The following is an 18015-nucleotide window of genomic DNA, read 5'->3' as shown; positions in this document are numbered from 1 at the left end:
CTTTTAAAGGACAGGGGACAGTAGTTAATGAGAATGTACGAATTTCTGTGTTGTTATAAAGGTGATTTAACTGTGAAGTTTGAGTTGCAAGCCCTGGTAAGAAGGGATTTCAGTAATGAGGACTAAAAGCAATTGAATCATATACTGTGTAAATTGTGGGGCCCCACAATTTAAGAATGAGGCTAAGATCCTTGAAAGCATTCAGAAGACTCCAGGTTTATCTAGTTTAGAGAAAATGAGGCTGGGGAAAGACCTCATTGTGCTCAGCACCTTCCTGAGGAGGGGAAGTGGCTCCTTCCCTGCTGCAGTGTGCTGGTGCCACCCCCACCGTGCCCATCCCAGAGTCTGCAAGGTGACCGTGGGCATCTCCTGTAGCCAGCCTGCTCTTCCTTGCAGGAGATCCCCTCAATGTCTGCATCCCAGATCATGCTCCTGTTTGCAGGGGGCCACTTTGTGTCAGATCTATTGCATTTCAAGCATTTTGTCCCTTATTACTCTGAGCTCCTTTAAGCCTCTGGCTGACCCTGACCTGAGCTTCCCTTTGGGAGTTCTTCCCTGTCCTTGTTGCCTCCCCTAAGGACTGTCAATTTTCCAGCCCTTCCAGGCCACTGTGGTGTTTCAGTGCCACATTTCATGCTGTAACATTAAGGCCAGGCTTTTCTGGTCTGTCTGGATGCTGTATTTTGCAAGAATTTTAGTTTCCCTGCTGCTGTTGCTGGCACAACCATCGTGTCCCAGGGTGTTGCCTCTGTTCCTTAAGGAAATCCTGAGCATTGTCCAGCCCGAGCATCCGTCAAGACTACTGGAGGGAGGGGGAAGGAGACAGCCCCACGCTCCCAGAAAACATAACAAATATTTTCTAGAAACATTTATTATGGATAACAGGGAGAAGATTTTCACTCTGGCCTCTGCATCAGTGTTTAGGAGAAATATTCTCCCTGTCAGAAATATCTGTCCAGCTTCAGCCTGATGAAGAATCACTTCTTCAGCCCCCAGCTGGTACCACCCATCCACCCAGTCCTCAGGAGGCTTTTGGCTGTCCTGCATGAAAATTCCTAGAAGTTCTTGTGACCCTGGGTGGCAGAGGGGACCTTCCTGTCCAGCAGGAGCCAGGAGGAGCCCCCAGGGAAGTTTTAATGTCAGGGTACAAGGAGGCTGCATTATCTGGACAAAGCTTGGGCAATGAAGAGGGGGAGGAAGAGTCACTGCTGGAATCAAGGCCTCCTCCTCATTTTCCATTTTCAGTATATATCTTTTCAGTGATCTGCTCTGAGACCAGGCAGTAGGCTTCTGCTGTAGGTGCCATAGGTCCACATGGCTGAGGGTAGTTTTTAACTAATTGGTTTGCAACAAAGCCATGGGATTCAAAGGGAACTGCTGACACTTCTGCATCCTTAGCTTGCTGCAAAGCTGCCAGTTCCTGCCTAGCAGTGCTAAACAAAGCACCTACAGCTGACACCTCTGTGAGAAGCCCGATGAAGGGCCCCTTGCTATTCTCTGCTTTGCATTTGAGCGTTCTGTCACTTCTGAAACTCAGTTTGCAGCCTTTACAAATTCAACCAATTCTTAAACACTTTATCCCTGTCCCACAGAGGGGTTTTCTACAAGCATCTTGCAATTTTCACTGCTTTTCTACTGCCCTCTCCCAAGCATCACGTTTATCACAGATCCACACTTCTGACACCAATTAATGCCACAATCTGGAAGGATTACTTGGCTGGTGAGTCTGCAAAGATTGCAACTGTTTGTAGTATGCCTGACTCTGTTGTGCACAAAGACACAGAGGATTTATTACCTATTTTCTCTTAATCATTACAGTTTACTACTATCAAGGCAAGTATAGTTACAGTTGGCAAAACAAGTAGATCTACTCTACAGATGCTACAAATTACTACCAGAAAGCAAACAGGGATTTCCACAGCAGCTGCAATCAATACTAGCATCAAGTCTGTATTCCAGTTTACACAGCCTATGACACACCACCACCTCATGCACAGTTACAGCCTTGCTCAGGCTTCCCCCTGTCCTTTGTCCTGGCAGCCTCCACCTACAGCCCTGCACGTCCACAGCCAGGCTGTGGCTCACACAGCTTATGAGAGAGTGCTCAGAGGGCACATGGTCATGTAGGAACAGAGAACCAAGACTGAGGACAAAGCCAACCCAGTTTTAATTTCTTGCAGCACTCAGAGCAGTCCTTGTCACTGTGGTACAGACTGACCAAGATCCACCAGCATGGCTACAAACAAATAAACAAGCAAACAAACAAACAAACAAATCATCCAGCATGTCTAGCCCAATCACCAGTCTTCCAAAACAGACCATTCCTTGAGACAGTGACCTCCGAGAGTCGGATCTGAAAACAAACTTCCTCTGGGTGTTTCACATTCCTTTGGTGCTATTCTCTAAACGCAATGTTTGTGTCTCTTACTAAAAAAATCCACAGCAACAGGCTTTCCACATAAACTTAAAGGGAAGTGATTCAGTTATTTTTCTGGGATTAAGTTTCAAATAAATTTTCATAGACTAGGCTATGGAAACTATAATATGAGCTGTCAGTTAACCATTAATAAAGCAATGTTGATACTGTGACATATAAATAATACTTTTAAGGATGCTGCTGGTTTAACTTGACTGGTTTTAATTCAGCAGTGGGTTTATCAAGATTTTAAGTCTGAGTAAAGCACTGTATTTATACAGTTATTTATGATTATGATTTAAGTGCCCTGGCTGGGTTCTCTTGACACAGATACCCACAACCTCCAAGACACAGAGTGGACTTTGCACACAAATATCAACAGCTACGTAACAATGCCTTAGAGGTTCCAGCTTGTGCTGGTCTCACAATTCTCAGGAACTGTTGCTCATAAATAGCAGCAAGTCAGGCAGCTTTCTGCTGCAAGCACTTGGTCACAATCTTATTTCACTATGAAAAGAGTGATTTCCTTACATTCTGTTATAAACCATACACCAGAATGGGTAAGGATCACAATTTCATATAAATGCCTACTGCCAGTTAACATTAAATTGAGAAATTTAAATATAGCCTTATGCCTCTACCACAGGCTCAATCAGATCACAGAATGAACTGCAAGAGTTTCAGATTCATATATTATGATGCAAATGAGTTTTGTAAATTGTGACCTAGTTCCCATGTTAGGAACAGTTGGGACCAACAGCAGGGACTGTGTGATGAATGCAAGCAGCAGGAGCAAGCAAGGAAATTAACATTTGTTCTTAATTTGAAATGGATTTTTAATCACTTTCAGGTGCCTCAAAGGAAGTGCACACACTTGTTTACTATAATCATTCTGACAGAAGAATGCATATAGGAGGTAACACGTTTTTGTTTCACTAATTGAAATGTTTGCAGCAGTGGTGTCACACGAAGTGCCAGAACACAGCTCTTTCTGGAGGGCACAAAGAAGGGCTGTGAAATGAAGTTTCCCAATTGATCTGTTCCTCAGAACTTGCTTTGTAAAGAAAGGGAGCTGCACGTACCCTCTAAAAGTGACAGGATATTAGATCACATTCATCTTGCCAAATCCAGTTGCTATTTTTTAAGCAGGAGCCTGATAAACTCGCTCTCCAAAGAGCCTGCTCAGGGATTCAGCTCCACGGCTGTCAGCCACATGCTTAAACACGATTCAGCAGAGTTAGTGGAAAATACTGAACTCATGAAATTCTGCTTGTGCTGTAACAGTGAGCCCACAGCAACACACTGTGCTGAGCTTCAGCCTGAGGCAGCTTTCTGATAAACCATTGTTCTAAATGAGCTTTAGAACACTGCTTTAAATGTCAGAATGGCGTTTAAATGTTTTAAATACACCCAGCAGCAAGGGTGTAACTTGTTAAAAACCAGACAGATTTTCATTCTGAGGATTATCTAGAGTTGGAAATTATTGGAAGCTGTAAAAACGGCAGAACATTAACGCTCCCCAAAAATAGAGTCTCAGCTCCCTCTGGTGGAAAAAGTAATTTTCTGCAAAAAGGTCTAAGCGAGAAAGTCTTGTTCTGTTACAGGCCTCAGGGCCATGAGATAACAGCAAACAAAATCCTCTGCTCACTCTGAAGGACTGGAACTTCTTACAAGTTGATGAGAAATATCCTATCCCACTGACTGTTGCAGGGTGTCTGACCAGGATACCTCACAATCAACAAGTTCCATCTTCCACAGGGTGGCATTCTCCAGGTCTGAATTATGATACACAATCCTACTGAAGCAACTGGTAGCCCCAAGGAAAATAACACACACAATGTTCTAACATTCTCTCCACATCATAGGCCCCACAAGCAGCTGAATCATGAAAGAGCATTTAGTCACTAAAAGAGGAGGGATAAAGCAAAGCCCTCAGATGCCAACCTGTGTCCCTTGCTCTTAGACATCCTGCACAAGTTAAACCAATCAAAAAAAGCCTCCTCCAATCTCCTGTTTTCAAAGACCTGGTGAAGCACTAATGGCAAAAAACAGCACTAATGGCAAGAACCTCACTAAATAGTCGTTCCTAGTCCCAGAACAGAAGGACCCAGCTTTCTGTGTGCTCTGGAACAGCAACAGTCCAGAACTGCATCACCACAGGTTTTTGACTTCTTGCCCAAGAAAATTTTCATTGCTATTTGCACCACATACATGCTAGATATACTTTATCTAAACTTATCATATAAGGTATTTCTATTTCTTTTTATTTACCATGTACAGTGGAAAGTAAAGCCTGCAAGTATTAACAGCTACTGTCACAAGAAGTCTAATAAAGTATATTTTTATTGCATATTAATCAACAGCTCCACTGTAATTAAGCACACAACTAACTGCTCAGACAAATTCTGTAAACAGAATCATGAGCAATTCCTGCAGTCACAGACACACCAGAATGACTTTTTATTATACTTCTGCCACAGAACAAAGACATATAGAGCCAGTCAAAATGAAAATGGTAGCAAAAATATTTATTAAACAGAATTCATTTTCAATGTGGCATTAAAACCTGCACTTGCTCCTTGGAACCAGGAGAGCTGAATAAAACTGTGAAGGTGGGGCAGCACATCCAGTGTGCAGATGCAGTTTATTAAGAACATAGCAAAATATAATTTCCACAGCCAGAAAGAATTTGAGGTGGGGAAAAGAGACGAAGGCAACAACAGCCAAAAAATACCCTTGGAGTGTTTTGTGCAATGTTTTTCAAACAAGAAATCCCACTAAGGCTAAAAATTTGGCATGAAGTTCTGGGTTCTTACATTCAAATATCAAAAAACAACAATGCCAAGTACAATTTGACCTCTGCGTGTACAATTAAAACAACTCTGCAACAGATTTTTCTCCAAAAGGGCAGTTTTCTACAGGCTGAAGTGTCCACGTATTTAACTGGGCCCCTCATGAGGGCTGCAGCTCCATCAGCTTTGCTCACTGGCTAGGGCAGTGTGTGGTTTTGTGGTTTCAACCCTCTGCAGGAGCACCCAGCCTGCTCAGGTAGCTCTCCCACGCTGCCTTCCTGTACTTCTCTGCTTCCTGGACACGGTCTGAGGCTGCCAGGATGCCCCGTCCCACAATAATGACATCTGAGCCTTTCTCACCAACAACCTCCTTGGGGCTTAGGTACCTCTGTCCAAGGTTATCACCTGAAATACAGACACCATTTCTTTTTGTTTGTACAAAACTGTATGTGCTAAAATCCTTCAGGGAGGTGCTGGAACACAAAACAGGTCCCCCATCCCAGCTCTCACCCTAACAACCCACAAACAGAACCAGAAATTGCATGGCCAACCAAAAAACACAGAGCAAATTTGACCGCCAGCACTCTCCTTTCTCATGGTTTACCAGTTATTATAGATGGAACAGTTACTCAAAGAAGCACCAATCAGGATTACTAAAATAATCCTCAGCTTTCTTAAAGCAGGCAAAACCCCCAAACATTAATGTAAAAGCTTCTGATTTCAGTTTAGGTCTCATAAAAATAAAGTATTGCAGAGAAACATATCTCCTCTATCTGCTTCAATGATAACCTCTTCAGTCAGCACAAGCCTTTCCATTCACTGATACTGCATCTGTATCAACAGCAAGTGTTTCAGCTGGACTTCTCTGTTTGTTGTATGTTTTTTTACTACTACTGAATAGTTTTACATCTGATCTAACACCTATCTGAAGACATTTTACATGTTTTCAGGAATGTGCTTTACGGTATGCACAGACCTCAAAACAAGGAAAGAAGGTTGTATAGCCTGCTCACTGTCTTCCAGGAAAGGGATCAGCATATTAGAAATATGGGAGACAGCCCTTAGTGGGAAACAGACTCCTCCCAGCTGAGAACCAGCATCCAAACCCTCTTCAAAAGCTACTTTTTCACTGGAGACTAGACTGCTCCTGTACTTACAAACAGAAGTGATATTTCAGAAATAAAAATAATAATCTAAAAATATTTCAGAAAAAGTTACCTCCAGTTTGCAGCTGCACTCCTGGGGTTAAGTGGAGAAATTCTGGTTTATTACTAACTCTAGATCCACATATGAATCCAAAAACGAAATCTGAGTTGTCTTCAGCCATCTGTACCTGAAAAAGATCAGTGAACAATTAAAAATGATATACTTAAAACTCAGCTTGCCTAGCAATCTGTTTCTCATCCACCCTATGACACTTTAAGCTGTGTGAAGCAGGGGTATGAAACACCTCTTGTTTTTCCAATGTAAAGTCACTCCTTCCCTCTGGCAGAAAAGTGAATATTATGTTTCTTTCTATGTTATAAATAACACTGCAAATGGATTTAAAATAATTAGAAATGCACTGCTTAAAGAAAGAAATGAAAAAAGCTAAAGGGAGAGTGCTAATAGAAAATGCAACGTGTACTAAATTCCCAGTGTGAACTCTGACCACCTCACATCACTGACCTACAGCTGCAACCTTTAAACACCACACAATCATGTTCCCGAGTCTCCAAGGAAAAAACAAACACCTGCAATAGTTAAGAGCTGGAGGGACTTTTGGAAGTGCAAATATTAGAAACACATAAAACCTCCCTGTGACACTTTACAAGCTTTTAACCCGACACCAGACTGCCCACTTACTGCAGCTTTTATGTATTCACCCGTTGCAAGGGAGCCTTGGGAACTCATCTCTGCCACCAGGAGACAGCCACGCTGGAGAGGAAGACCCACTTCCTTCAGGCCTTTCACAACCCCAGAGCCGGGAACCACGTGGGCATTGACGATGTCTGCCCAGGACGCGATCCTGAACACGCCACCTGAGAACACAGGAAGGAACAGTCCTCAGAAATTGCTAAACAGGGAGACAAGTTAGACAGAAACAGCTGCACACCTTGTCACTGACATATTTAAAAGACAGTTTTACTGCTGAAGCTTGAGTGTTACAAGTTCAGTCTCATTAGACAGTTCTGACAGCTGCCTAACCGCCGAGTGTAATCTCGGAGTTTACTCTTCACAAACACTGGTTAGTGTCTCACCTTTAATATTTACTGAGACATTTATGGTAGCCCAGAAATCTGCTGTCACAGGTGCCATCTTTATCTTCCCTGATAGCACGCAGATCATAAGGATCAGGAAAAAGAACAGCAGTTCTACAGCTGCAGATGGAGTATCAAAAGAAAGCCATGCTGGGCACACAAGCAGTACAGTAACAGCAGGCAGCAGTTTCTCATAACTCAGAAGTACTTACTAAGCACAGTCACAGATTAATAAAAAAGTTGAGGCTGGAAGGGACCTCAGGAGGCCATGCCCTCTCAGCAGGGTTAACTTCAATGCTAGGTCAGATTGCTCAGGGTCTTATCCCCTTGAATATTTCCCAAGGTTGGAGATTCCACGCTCTCTCCTGGCAATCTGTGCTAGCACTGCAGTTACACACACCAGAGGCAAAGTTATAGTAAATCCAGCTTGATGATAATCACCTTCATACTGGTGTTTCACTGTGTTTCCAATATCTGCAAATTTCCTGTCTTCAAAAATCAAGAATTCATGTTGATCTGCGAGCGCTCTCAACTCCTTTACTACCTCCTGGGTGAAATCATTCAGGATGTCTATATGAGTCTTCAGGATGCAGATGCTGGGGCCCAGGGTGGCAGCTAGCTGCAGCAGCTCCTTGGGGCTGGTGACATCAGCAGAAAGGCACAGGTTGGTTTGCTTCCTTTCCATGAGCATGAGAAGCCTGGCTGCCATAGGATGCACCCCTGGCAGCTGGGCACGAGCACTGAAGCTCAGCTCCTTGCAGAGCCTCTTCCCAGGAGCAGCACCATTCTGAGCCTCAAACACATTTCCCTCTATGAATTTCTTCACCTTTTCAACCACCTCAGCAGCCACTTCTCCCTGCTGTTGGAGAATCTCCAGCACCCCAGACAGGGTGCACACAGAGTGCAGGCGAATTCCGTGTTCCTCTAGCCTGGCCTTCCCACCCTGCTCCCTGTCCAACAGCACCACGGCATCTGTGACTTTCAATCCTTCTTTCTGGAGAGCTTCTGCAGTTTCCAGTACACTGGATCCACTTGTTACCACATCCTCAATGATCAGACATGTCTCTCCTGGATTAATGGTGCCTTCTATCATCCTCTTAGTACCTGAAAAATAAAAACAAAACACTCCACCAAATTAGGAAAGGTTGGACAACCCAAGAAAAAACCTTAGTAGAATCAAAACTTTATTAGATGATACCACTTATCACAGTTCTTACCACAGCTCACTCACTGATCTCTAATTCAGTTCATAAAGACTGTTACTTCTCCAAGCTGATAAAATACTACTTTTATGTTTCTAGTAGTTATATTCCATTAAAAAAACTGATACACTGTTAACAGCACAAATTCCAATGTTTCAGTAAGATGACAAAAGTTTAGTATTGTCATGACTTGAAAGCTTAGACTTACAAAGTTATTCTCTTGTTATTTGAAACATCTTTAAGGCAGCCAAGTTATCGGCACTCTTCAGCATGTCCCGTTTTCCACAGGCAGCACTGAGTGTTTGATATGCCTGTTAGAACAACTAGAAGCAGTAAAGCCTCAAGTGCCTTTGTCCTAACTAACAACAGGCACGAATCCATGAAAGGCCTCCTGGGGGCAGCGACAAAGGGATGCCTGGCTTTCCCAGGAGCAGTTAATCGCTGTCACAACTGGCTTGTGCTTCACAAGAAGGAACAGCAAACGTTTCCATGGCTGTCCCACTGCCTGACACAGGAGCAGCTTTTAGCTTTGACAAGTGCACTTTCTAATTACACACTGTTGGAAGAGGATGCATAGAAATCCAGTTATATGGCAGGTCAATGCTTCAATCTGCTCTCCCACATCCTTTATCACAATCAAATAAATGGTTCATTGAGTAGAAAAGGGACTGCTGCTCACCTGGCTCACTGACTACAGGACCACAGCATAAGGAAAGAAAAAGGGGGTTGAGAAATAAATGAAGAAGAGACTAGAAAGGTTCCTTTTGGTGTCAATATGCAAAAAGCTCTGTTTGAGAGTGAAATGTGGCTCTGGCCTCAGCATGCTGGAGAATCTGAGTTATAAATCCTCATTTCTGGATGAGGCCACTAACTCAGAACCATAGCAAGGGTAACAGGGAAAAAAAAATACATTGGTACAGAAAAGAAACAAACTCTCACAAACAAAACCAAAGAATCAGAAAACACCCTTCAAGAGTCTCCAAATCTCCTACAGCAGGACTAAAGCTGCAGGCTTAACAGCAACCAGCTGGGAGAGGCTGATCAGGCTGGAATGCTGTGGGAGGTTTGCTTTAGGGGGCAAAGGGCCTGCTTAGTAAATTGCAAGGGTAACCTTAAACTGGGAGATGCTGTGCCTTACAAAAGAACCACAAATTACATAAAGTCATTTCCCAAACACGGTAAATTGAAAACTCTTGATTTGAAGGCTTTACCGTAGTCTTTTGCCTCCTTCCTCCGTATGAGCATGGGCACCTGATTTTCGGAGCAGATGATGGTGGCGAGCGGCAGCGCCGTGTACGGAACGCCGCACACACAGTCGTACTGCAGCCCCGCATCCTGGGCTGCCTGGAAAAGGAGTCCTGCAACCTGGAAAGGAAAACCAGACGCTTCTTAAGAGCCAGGCTGGAGCAAACGTGACTAAATCAATGAACACCCCTCTGCCTGACACGACCCGAGAGCCGACCGTGCGGGGGCCGCGGCAGCGCTGCCGATCCCGCTGCCCCCGGGCCGTGAGGGAGCCGCCACCCCGAGCACACGCGGGGCCCGGGCGGGTCCGGGACTCCCCGGGCCGCACCTGCCGCAGGAGCCGCGGGTGGGACACGAGGCCGCGCAGGTCGATGTACACGGGCGAGGAGCGGCCGCTCTTCAGCACGAAGTGCCCGAAGCGCAGCGCGCCCGCCCCGCTCAGCGCCGCCGCCACGGCCCCCACAGGCCCCGCCGCCATCGCCGGGCCCGGCGCACGGAGATGATGCGGAGCGGGAGGGGCGCGGGGCGGGCACACGTGTGACACACGGGAGGCGGTGTGGCCGTCCCGCGTCCCCTCCCTGAGGCGGGAACCCCAGCTCCGCCACCCCGGGGTCCGTGTGCCCCGTCCAGCGTCCCCTCCCTGCGGCGGGAACCCCAGCTGCGCCACCCCGGGGTCCCTGTGGCCGTCCCGGATCCCCTCCCTGAGGCGGCAGCCCCTGCGCCATCCCGGCCCTGCTCCCTGAGGCCCGCTGTCCCTCCACGATTCCCCGTTCTCTCGTCACCCCATTCCCCGGGAAGCAGAAGCCGCCGGTGCAGAGGGTTGGGTGTGACCCGAGGGTTTCTCGCCGTGCCGGCTCCCCGGGTGGTTCCCAAAGGCCGCTCGGTGGATGCAGCCAGGGTGACAGTCCCTTGGGCTGGGTCGCTGAGAGATCCCCCCGAAAACATGGGCTGAATAAAGCCCTCAGCCAGCCCCGAGTCTCCAAGGCCTTGCTCAGAAAAATGCCACATGTGTGAAATAAGATTGACCCGGTCTTCTCTGAATAATTTTATTTAATCAAAAAAGCCCAGAAACAGAGTCTTGAGTATACTCTGTTTATGGGAATGCAAGGACAGGAGATGTACAGGTTGAAGCTACATCTGTAGATGATCATATATACTGCAGAATAGTAACAACAACATGGGACAGCAAGTAGTCACCTCACAACAGCACACATGAGTGATTAGACTTACAAAGGAAATATTTACAAACCTGCCTTTACAAACCGACATTGTGTGCATACAAAATGAAATACGCAATAAAACTGAAGATACATTTAAGGCAGACCAGCAATACACTGAAATAATTAAGGCTGTGGAATTACTTTGCACCTTGAAAATGCTGAGCTGTTAGTAATACTGTTTCTTTTTTCCTCCTTCAGTGGATTGTTGCTAGGATTGAAAAGCATCAATACGTTCCAACTGTTTGCTCTTATCTCAGTGAATTAGTCTGAGATTGATTTTTTTTTTTTGCACTTGCTATTGCATTTGCTTTCCAAAAGTTATCAGCAAATTGACCTCAGTGGCAGAGCAGTGTTGAACAGTTTAGTAGAAAGAGAAGTAAAAGCACCAGCATCAGAAGTTGGACATGAAGGTGAAATATGGCTTGAGTAGAGAAGATGTTGGTTTTCACTAGCTCCATAATAAAGACTACAGTTACAGCAAACATTCAGCATCCTGACGCTATGGAAACACTCAGCACTACACAGATCCCAGAACGAGAGTACATCACTTGATGGCAGTGTGCAGTCAGCCTAGTAAAATGGGATTTGACTTTGTTTCTTGGGAAAGCACCATTTTGTGATGGGACATGAGTGAATGAGCTCAAAAAAAACCCCCAAGCCCTGTGTTAGAGGGGAATCCACCTCTGCTGGGAAAGGAACAAGAACAAAAAAAGGTAGTGAACCCCTGTGCATGTAAATTTTCTGCTAGATGTTTATGTGCACAGAGAAGCCTTTACATCTGTCTCTGAAGTTTATATTATCCTAGGTTACTTGACACAGTCCCCCCATGGCAAGGGCATTAAAATCGGGCTATATATAGTCAGGCTATAATGTGTGGTTCTGCATTCAGCTTTATGCACAGTATCTGTAGCACAGGCCTAAAGGCATTGTCAGAAATGCCAGTGAACTCCACTGAAGCCACAGCTTCAGGGTCAGCTGAGGGCACAGACTTTGTCTCAGCATTAACTTAGAAGATACATGTTTCTGGAAAAACCCAATCCATAGTCTTTTAAAAAGAAAAGGCAATAAGACTAAATGAAACTTGTAGGCATCACTGAGAAGAGAGAGACATATTGTAAATGTTAAAGCCTGGAGTGCTTTGAAATCCTGAAGTTACAGCCCTGGGCTGGCTGTGTGTCACCCCAGCAGTGCCATGCATGGGGGGGTTGGCAGCCTGGGGGTACCTGGGGCCTCCCCCAGGGCAGCCACACCTGAAGGGGGCTGGCAGTTTACACGGCCAGCAGAATTCCTGCCCTGGCCTGGCTGCTCCAAGTGGAGCAGAGAGAGAGGTGAGTTAACTTCTCATTAAATGAAGCCATCTTAAGTAAGAAGCCCCCCATGTCACCGTGTCCTCTGGGCTCTGTGGTGTCACCAGCCCCATTGCTGCTGCCCTTGTGTCACCCAGCACCTGGGGACACTGTGAGCCACACTTTGCTGTCAGAGCAGGGTAAGAGCACTGTGGAGGTGTCTGATGGCAGTGGCTGCGTGCACAGTGCCACTCCACACAGAGCTTGCGGTGCACTGCTGTCAGCATTCCTGCTGGTCATCCTGGATGGTTGGAAGCTGCTGGAGAAGTTAAAGGGGTGCAGCTACCACCACACTTTCAAGCCATCTTGGGAGCACCCTGAGTGGTACACAGCTGCAGGTGGAAATCTTCCCCTTGGGGTTTTATATTCTCTGGGGAGCTTCACTGAGAAACTGTGTTTGTTACAGACAGTATTTCATGCACCAAAAAACCCAGTCATTGGAGAATGCTACACAGGGGGTTGGCTGTGGGGCTCCTCACTCAGCAGGGGCACTCCAGGCCTACATACTCAGCTTCTGTAATCTCTTTGCAATGGAGTTACAGTTTTCAACAGAGTTACAGGACCTGTTGTATCTGCAGAGGCACCACAGGTTGGCTGAAAAATACTTGGAAAGAGCAAAGTCAGGATAGTTCTCTGCATTTATCAAATGGCAATACTGAATGTCAAATTGGTATTATTCAGGCAAAAGCAAGAAGGGTTGGTAATCACAAATGTTTTATGGAAGTTTTAACTGGTTCAAGTATTCCTGAATAGGCTGTAAGAAGAATGGTGTCCAGGAAGAGGTGTTCTAACATGAATATGGAAAAAGCAAAACCACAAAAGAAAGTAACTCCAGAACATTCAACATCATCAGAATTCAGCACCTCCAGCTCTCTCAACAAGGAGTCTTTTTGAATTTGAGCACCAGTACCTAAACATATATCATCTCTCTTTCAGCCTTTTGGGTTTTCTTTTCTGTTATTTGATAGCAATGAGAGGCTTAAATATTACCTTAAACAGTCCAGCTTTTTCCCTCTGTGCATTCAAAGGGTCTGCTGTTGTAGTTTGACATATGAATGCAGGATGTAGGAAAACAAAATGCTAAATAACTCCAAATTTCATGTGATACACGAGAATTTGTTTGTATTAATGCCAAGCAGAAAGCCTGTGGTTCAAACTGTACCCATGGGCCTAATAAAAACTGTGGGTTTTACAGACCACACTTCCACAAACATTTTTTTAAGGGCAGCACAATTACAGCACAAAGAGCCAGTTTTGACAAATAGGAAGAATTACAGACAGTCCTGTAGTGAGAAAGTACCTGAGGCTGGTGGTAATTAGAGACCCCCTTGACTGCTGTCTGTATTCAGTTGCTAAGAAATTGCATACTTTGCACTGTTGCTCAGGATGAGAGTCTGGTCTTTATCTAAGAGGTGCTGCTGGATTGCTTAGAAAATCAGCTGCTGCTCTAGCGAGGAACTGAGATAGGTTCTGGATGATTTTCAAAAAGCTTACCCTTCTGTGAACACTTGTCTCTTTCAAACCTTTCCACACTCCCTCCCTGCATTACATCTCTCACAGAACTGCTGCTGACTCTGCTGAGGCACCTGGGCTCACCCTTCTGCCCCTGGCTTCCCCACCTCAAGGGCTGTTCTTTGTTGCACACACTCAGCCTCGAGCACTGAGGGTTTTTGCTGTGCCTCTTCCCCACTAACAAAATACTGACCACTCTGGTGTAGTGACAGAGCAAGCACAAAGAGAAGGGCCAGGTCTCCTCCCTGCTGTGAAAGGGAGCTTGGAGGTGGATCAAAAAAGGGCTGTCAGAGCCCTGAGAATTTAACAGTACTTGCAGGGTATCTCCACCCATCACTGGCAGAGACAGCGCTTGCTCCTGCAGTCTCACAGTGCAGTTACTCAGATGGTAAATGAGTTTTGACTCTCTCCATTGCCAGAGAGTCTATATGAGCACACGTGGTCAGATCAAGCCCTTTTCCTTAGGAAAACCTTTGGTAACAACTGCCATTTCCCATTACAGACACACAAATGGTACTCAGCACCGAGACAAAGTCCCCACATGCCAGGGGAAAAAATCTCTTTGATTGTAACCCCACAAGGCTGTAGAGCTTTGTGGTGTGGCAGTAGGATGGGGAAGCCTCAGATGGTTTCCCCTTCCAGTCCCATTTCTAGAAAGGAAGAATTGGCCAACCTACAAACTGCTGATTTGTCACTGCAGACTCCCTATGTTGGTTATACTTAAGGCTGGCTCCGTCACTGTAACATCAATATGATGATGTTGCAACTTGGCTTGCAAGAGGGAAATGTTTTAATTGTGAATATTATTTTTTTATTACAAATTAGGCTTTGGACATAAAAATATCCTCATGAATGCTTTGGTTATGAGGTGCTAATGGTGGCTGAGCGATATTTACAAGTTTGGAAATGAAACAAATGACATGCTTTAAACACTGAAAACGATTTTCAAGCTGTAAGCACAAGAATGAACTCACCACTCCTACTGCACTCTGAAAGGCTTAGATGGACTTTGGGCCAAGCAATTCTGAAGCTAGAAATGGAACAGGATCCTTTATATTTATATATATTTATATCTATGATACAATATATGTATACTGAAAACCTGTGATAGAAAAAATTGTCTTCATCACCATCGTCATCTAGTTTACAGATACTGCAAAAATTGGACTCTGCCTTTTCTCAATGCACAGGTTTTGCAAAAGATTTCTGTACAATGTGTATAAAATGCTTTTAAAAAACCCACCATAGTCCCATTGTGCTTAATCAGAACCAGCTGTATGCTCCAGTGAATTCATTGCCTTAATTGTAGCTCTGAAAGGTGCTGCACGTTGACTTCACACAGCAGAAAGCCCAAGGAGGGGCTTCATGGAGGATTTTGGTCTGAGCACTATCATGCAACATGAATGTTCCTAAGCCACGCCACCATGGCAGCTGATCCAGCAGTGACTGGAGCCTGATCCTGCATGTCCTATGCAGGCAAAGTCCCCACTGAAATCATGGCAGACCTGGGCAGATGGGGCATGAGAAGTCTGACTGATAACCTGGAGCAGGCTTGCAATGATTTCAGCAAAAACTGACCGGTCCAGTTCTGCAGTACGTGCTAAGGTCAGCCTGGTCTCACTCCCCCCCACTATCCTACTTCTAGTCTTTTGTACATTTTGAATTCAGTTCAGCAAGATCAAGAGGATTTCTTGTAAGGCTGCCTCACAAAGATTAAGGCAACTGCAATTTTGGCTCTCATTCCCGGTTGGTGTTTGCTTCCTGCAGTCCTTTTTTGGCAGTGGATGCGTCCCTCACGTGCCCCGAGAGAGGGAGCGTGTCCCCGCTGCTGTCACCCCCTTGGCCTCGGTCCCATTGCCACGTCTGCAGTGATTCCCACCCTGCAGCTGGTGAAAGGCAGACACTGATATGGGATATGTACAGAGGGATCCGCGCGCTCCCGGCGGCGCTCCCGGCCCAGGCTCAGGGGCAGCAGCGGAGGGCCCGTGGATGGAGGCACTACGTGCCCGGGCTCATCCTGCTCAGCAGGAAGCTCTTGACGCTGGGCACCGGGAGCACGTCGTACTGGTGCCGGCGGCGCTCGATGAAGGACGCCAGGCGGGAGGTGTCCAGGGGGATCTTGGAATAGCTGCCATTGTGCGGCTGCAGCCACGGATGCTGTAAACAAGTGGCTGCTGTCGGCCTTCTCCTGAAGTCTTCCTGCAGGATAACGTTGATGAAATCCCTGGCGGCGTGGCTCACATCGGAGAAGTACTCGTGTGGGAAGCTGAAATCCACTCTACACACATTGATGCAAGTCTCTTCTTTGCTTTCATCCAGGAATGGAGAGACACCGCTTAACATGACGTAGGTGAGGACCCCAATGCTCCAGATATCCGTGCTCAGGGAGACAGGAAGGCCTTGGATAACCTCAGGGGCTGCAAACTCTGGGTTTCCAAGGAGGTGGTGGACATGGTAATGACCTGTGATCTGAACTGCATCTTCCAAATCAATGATCTTGACTCGAGGCACTGGGATTCTCAAATCGATGAGCAGATTTTCTGGCTGTTGAAAAGACAATAAAATAAACTTAACTGTAACTATATTTTGTCAAATAAAATGTGTAGGATTCATGTAGGCTTAATAGCTAATCAAAACTTGCATGTAATCACATGTGCAAGGGAGAGATCAGGAGAGTGAATGATAAGGAACCAGCTCAGCTGCTGCTGTTTGCTCTAAATTCAGAACAATGCTGCAGTTGCAATGACAAGATCCTCCTTTACACCAGGGCAACACACTGGGATTTTGCACTTTGTCCCAAATACTTACAGTTTATATTCCCAAACGAATCTCCGCAGATTAAGAGCACTGACGGATTTTTAAATTTTAATAAGACTTATATATATCTGATCAGTTTATTTAGATTCCATTTGTTCAGCTGACAGCTGGCTAAGTAAGTGTGCATAACTTGCAGCAGAAATGTTCTTCATGAAGTAAATGTTCAATTTTGCACCCACTACCCTGGGAGGGACTGGTGTGTGCCATTACTGCTGCTGTCAATTGACATGGAGTTCCCCTACATACACCAGGACACAGTCATGCTTTCCAAGACAGTAAAATTACATTTAATCCCAGTTGGTTTTCTCTCTGTTTTAGCAGCTCAGTATTTAAGGTCTCCCTCTCAGTGAGAGATACTAAGCATTACCTATACACACTCTTCTGGGGACTTAACATGGATTATCCTTCCTTTGTTGGCTCTGAAATGATGTCTGAATTTATTTCTTGCACCCTTCTAGATGCTTTTTTCTCTCCCTTAACCTCATGCATATTTTACTTCTGCCTTATGGCATATATATATATATATATATAAAGCAAAGTTAACTGGAACATGGCTGTTCCAGTCTCACTTGCTCATCCTGGGACAATACAATCCATGGACAGATCTGCTGTCACTACCAGTGCATCTCCTGCTTCCCACTTAGCAACAGAAGGTACTTTATTTAGCATCATCCCTCATTCAAGGGAACTGCAGAGAGGTCACAGAAAATTAGCTTCCCACCTGGTTTCTTTGTTTATGATCAAACAGAGAATTCTTTGCAGTTTCTTACCTCAGTAATACCTACTTTTTGACAGGTCATATAAATAAAGCAAAAAATACAAACAATTGCATAGAAAGAAACCAAGATGATTTAGCCTTTTGTGTCTAATTCTCATATAAGGTCCTGTACAAATGGAATTTTTTTGTAGGGGTAGAGGCAGCAGAAGAATGAAAGTATCATTTCATCTGACATGCCTGGGGCTTATAGAGATGAGAATAAATCTCCCTGAAGCTGGATTGTCCACTATATAAGAAAGTTAAATTTATCCCTCATTCCCTATTTTTAATTGTCATTTAAGTCTAGAAAGTGTTATAGATTATCTGATATCCCTGGCAACCAGAATCGATGTTGCAGATCACAAAACTTGAAACACTTGATCAAAATTTCAGTGGCTAATTCTCTGTCATCCAAGGTAACTGGGATGCTGGGGAGGACAGGAGAACAATGCCAAATCCAGGATAGTA

At 45.2% G+C, this 18015-nt stretch overlaps 2 protein-coding genes across 6 annotated transcripts in view; both read right to left on the bottom strand.

Moving 5' to 3' along the window:
• Positions 1-4741: 4741 nt before the first annotated feature.
• On the bottom strand, positions 4742-10378 carry UMPS (uridine monophosphate synthetase). Its single transcript, XM_058028583.1, has 6 exons — positions 10224-10378; positions 9862-10015; positions 7890-8552; positions 7054-7229; positions 6427-6541; positions 4742-5613 (listed from the first exon to the last, which is right to left on the bottom strand). The coding sequence occupies exons 1-6, from the start codon at positions 10371-10373 to the stop codon at positions 5432-5434; spliced, it is 1440 nt and encodes a 479-aa protein (XP_057884566.1). The 5' UTR covers positions 10374-10378; the 3' UTR covers positions 4742-5431.
• Positions 10379-12462: 2084 nt separating this feature from the next.
• Positions 12463-18015, bottom strand: part of KALRN (kalirin RhoGEF kinase) — a 462312-nt gene continuing 456759 nt past the window's right edge. For all 5 annotated transcript variants that reach the window (XM_058028572.1, XM_058028576.1, XM_058028573.1 and 2 more), the window contains one exon: positions 12463-16517. In XM_058028572.1, coding sequence (XP_057884555.1) covers positions 15972-16517 — 546 coding nt within the window. In that variant the 3' untranslated portion in view covers positions 12463-15971. The remainder of the gene's footprint in view (positions 16518-18015) is intronic.

The sequence above is a fragment of the Melospiza georgiana genome, chromosome 7 (assembly GCF_028018845.1).
Source record: "Melospiza georgiana isolate bMelGeo1 chromosome 7, bMelGeo1.pri, whole genome shotgun sequence".
Taxonomy (NCBI): Eukaryota; Metazoa; Chordata; class Aves; order Passeriformes; family Passerellidae; genus Melospiza; species Melospiza georgiana.
The sequence above is the reverse complement of the archived record's forward strand: the minus strand, read 5'-3'. Positions and strand labels throughout refer to the sequence as shown.

Excerpts from the sequence above, each read along its gene's own strand:
- UMPS (XM_058028583.1), bottom strand. The coding sequence starts at position 10,373 with ATGGCGGCGGGGCCTGTGGGGGCCGTGGCGGCGGCGCTGAGCGGGGCG. Across the intron at positions 6,542-7,053 it reads GTGAATACATAAAAGCTGCA|GTACAGATGGCTGAAGACAA; the intron begins GTAAGTGGGCAG and ends GATCTTTTTCAG. Across the intron at positions 5,614-6,426 it reads AGTGCAGCTGCAAACTGGAG|GTGATAACCTTGGACAGAGG; the intron begins GTAACTTTTTCT and ends TCTGTATTTCAG.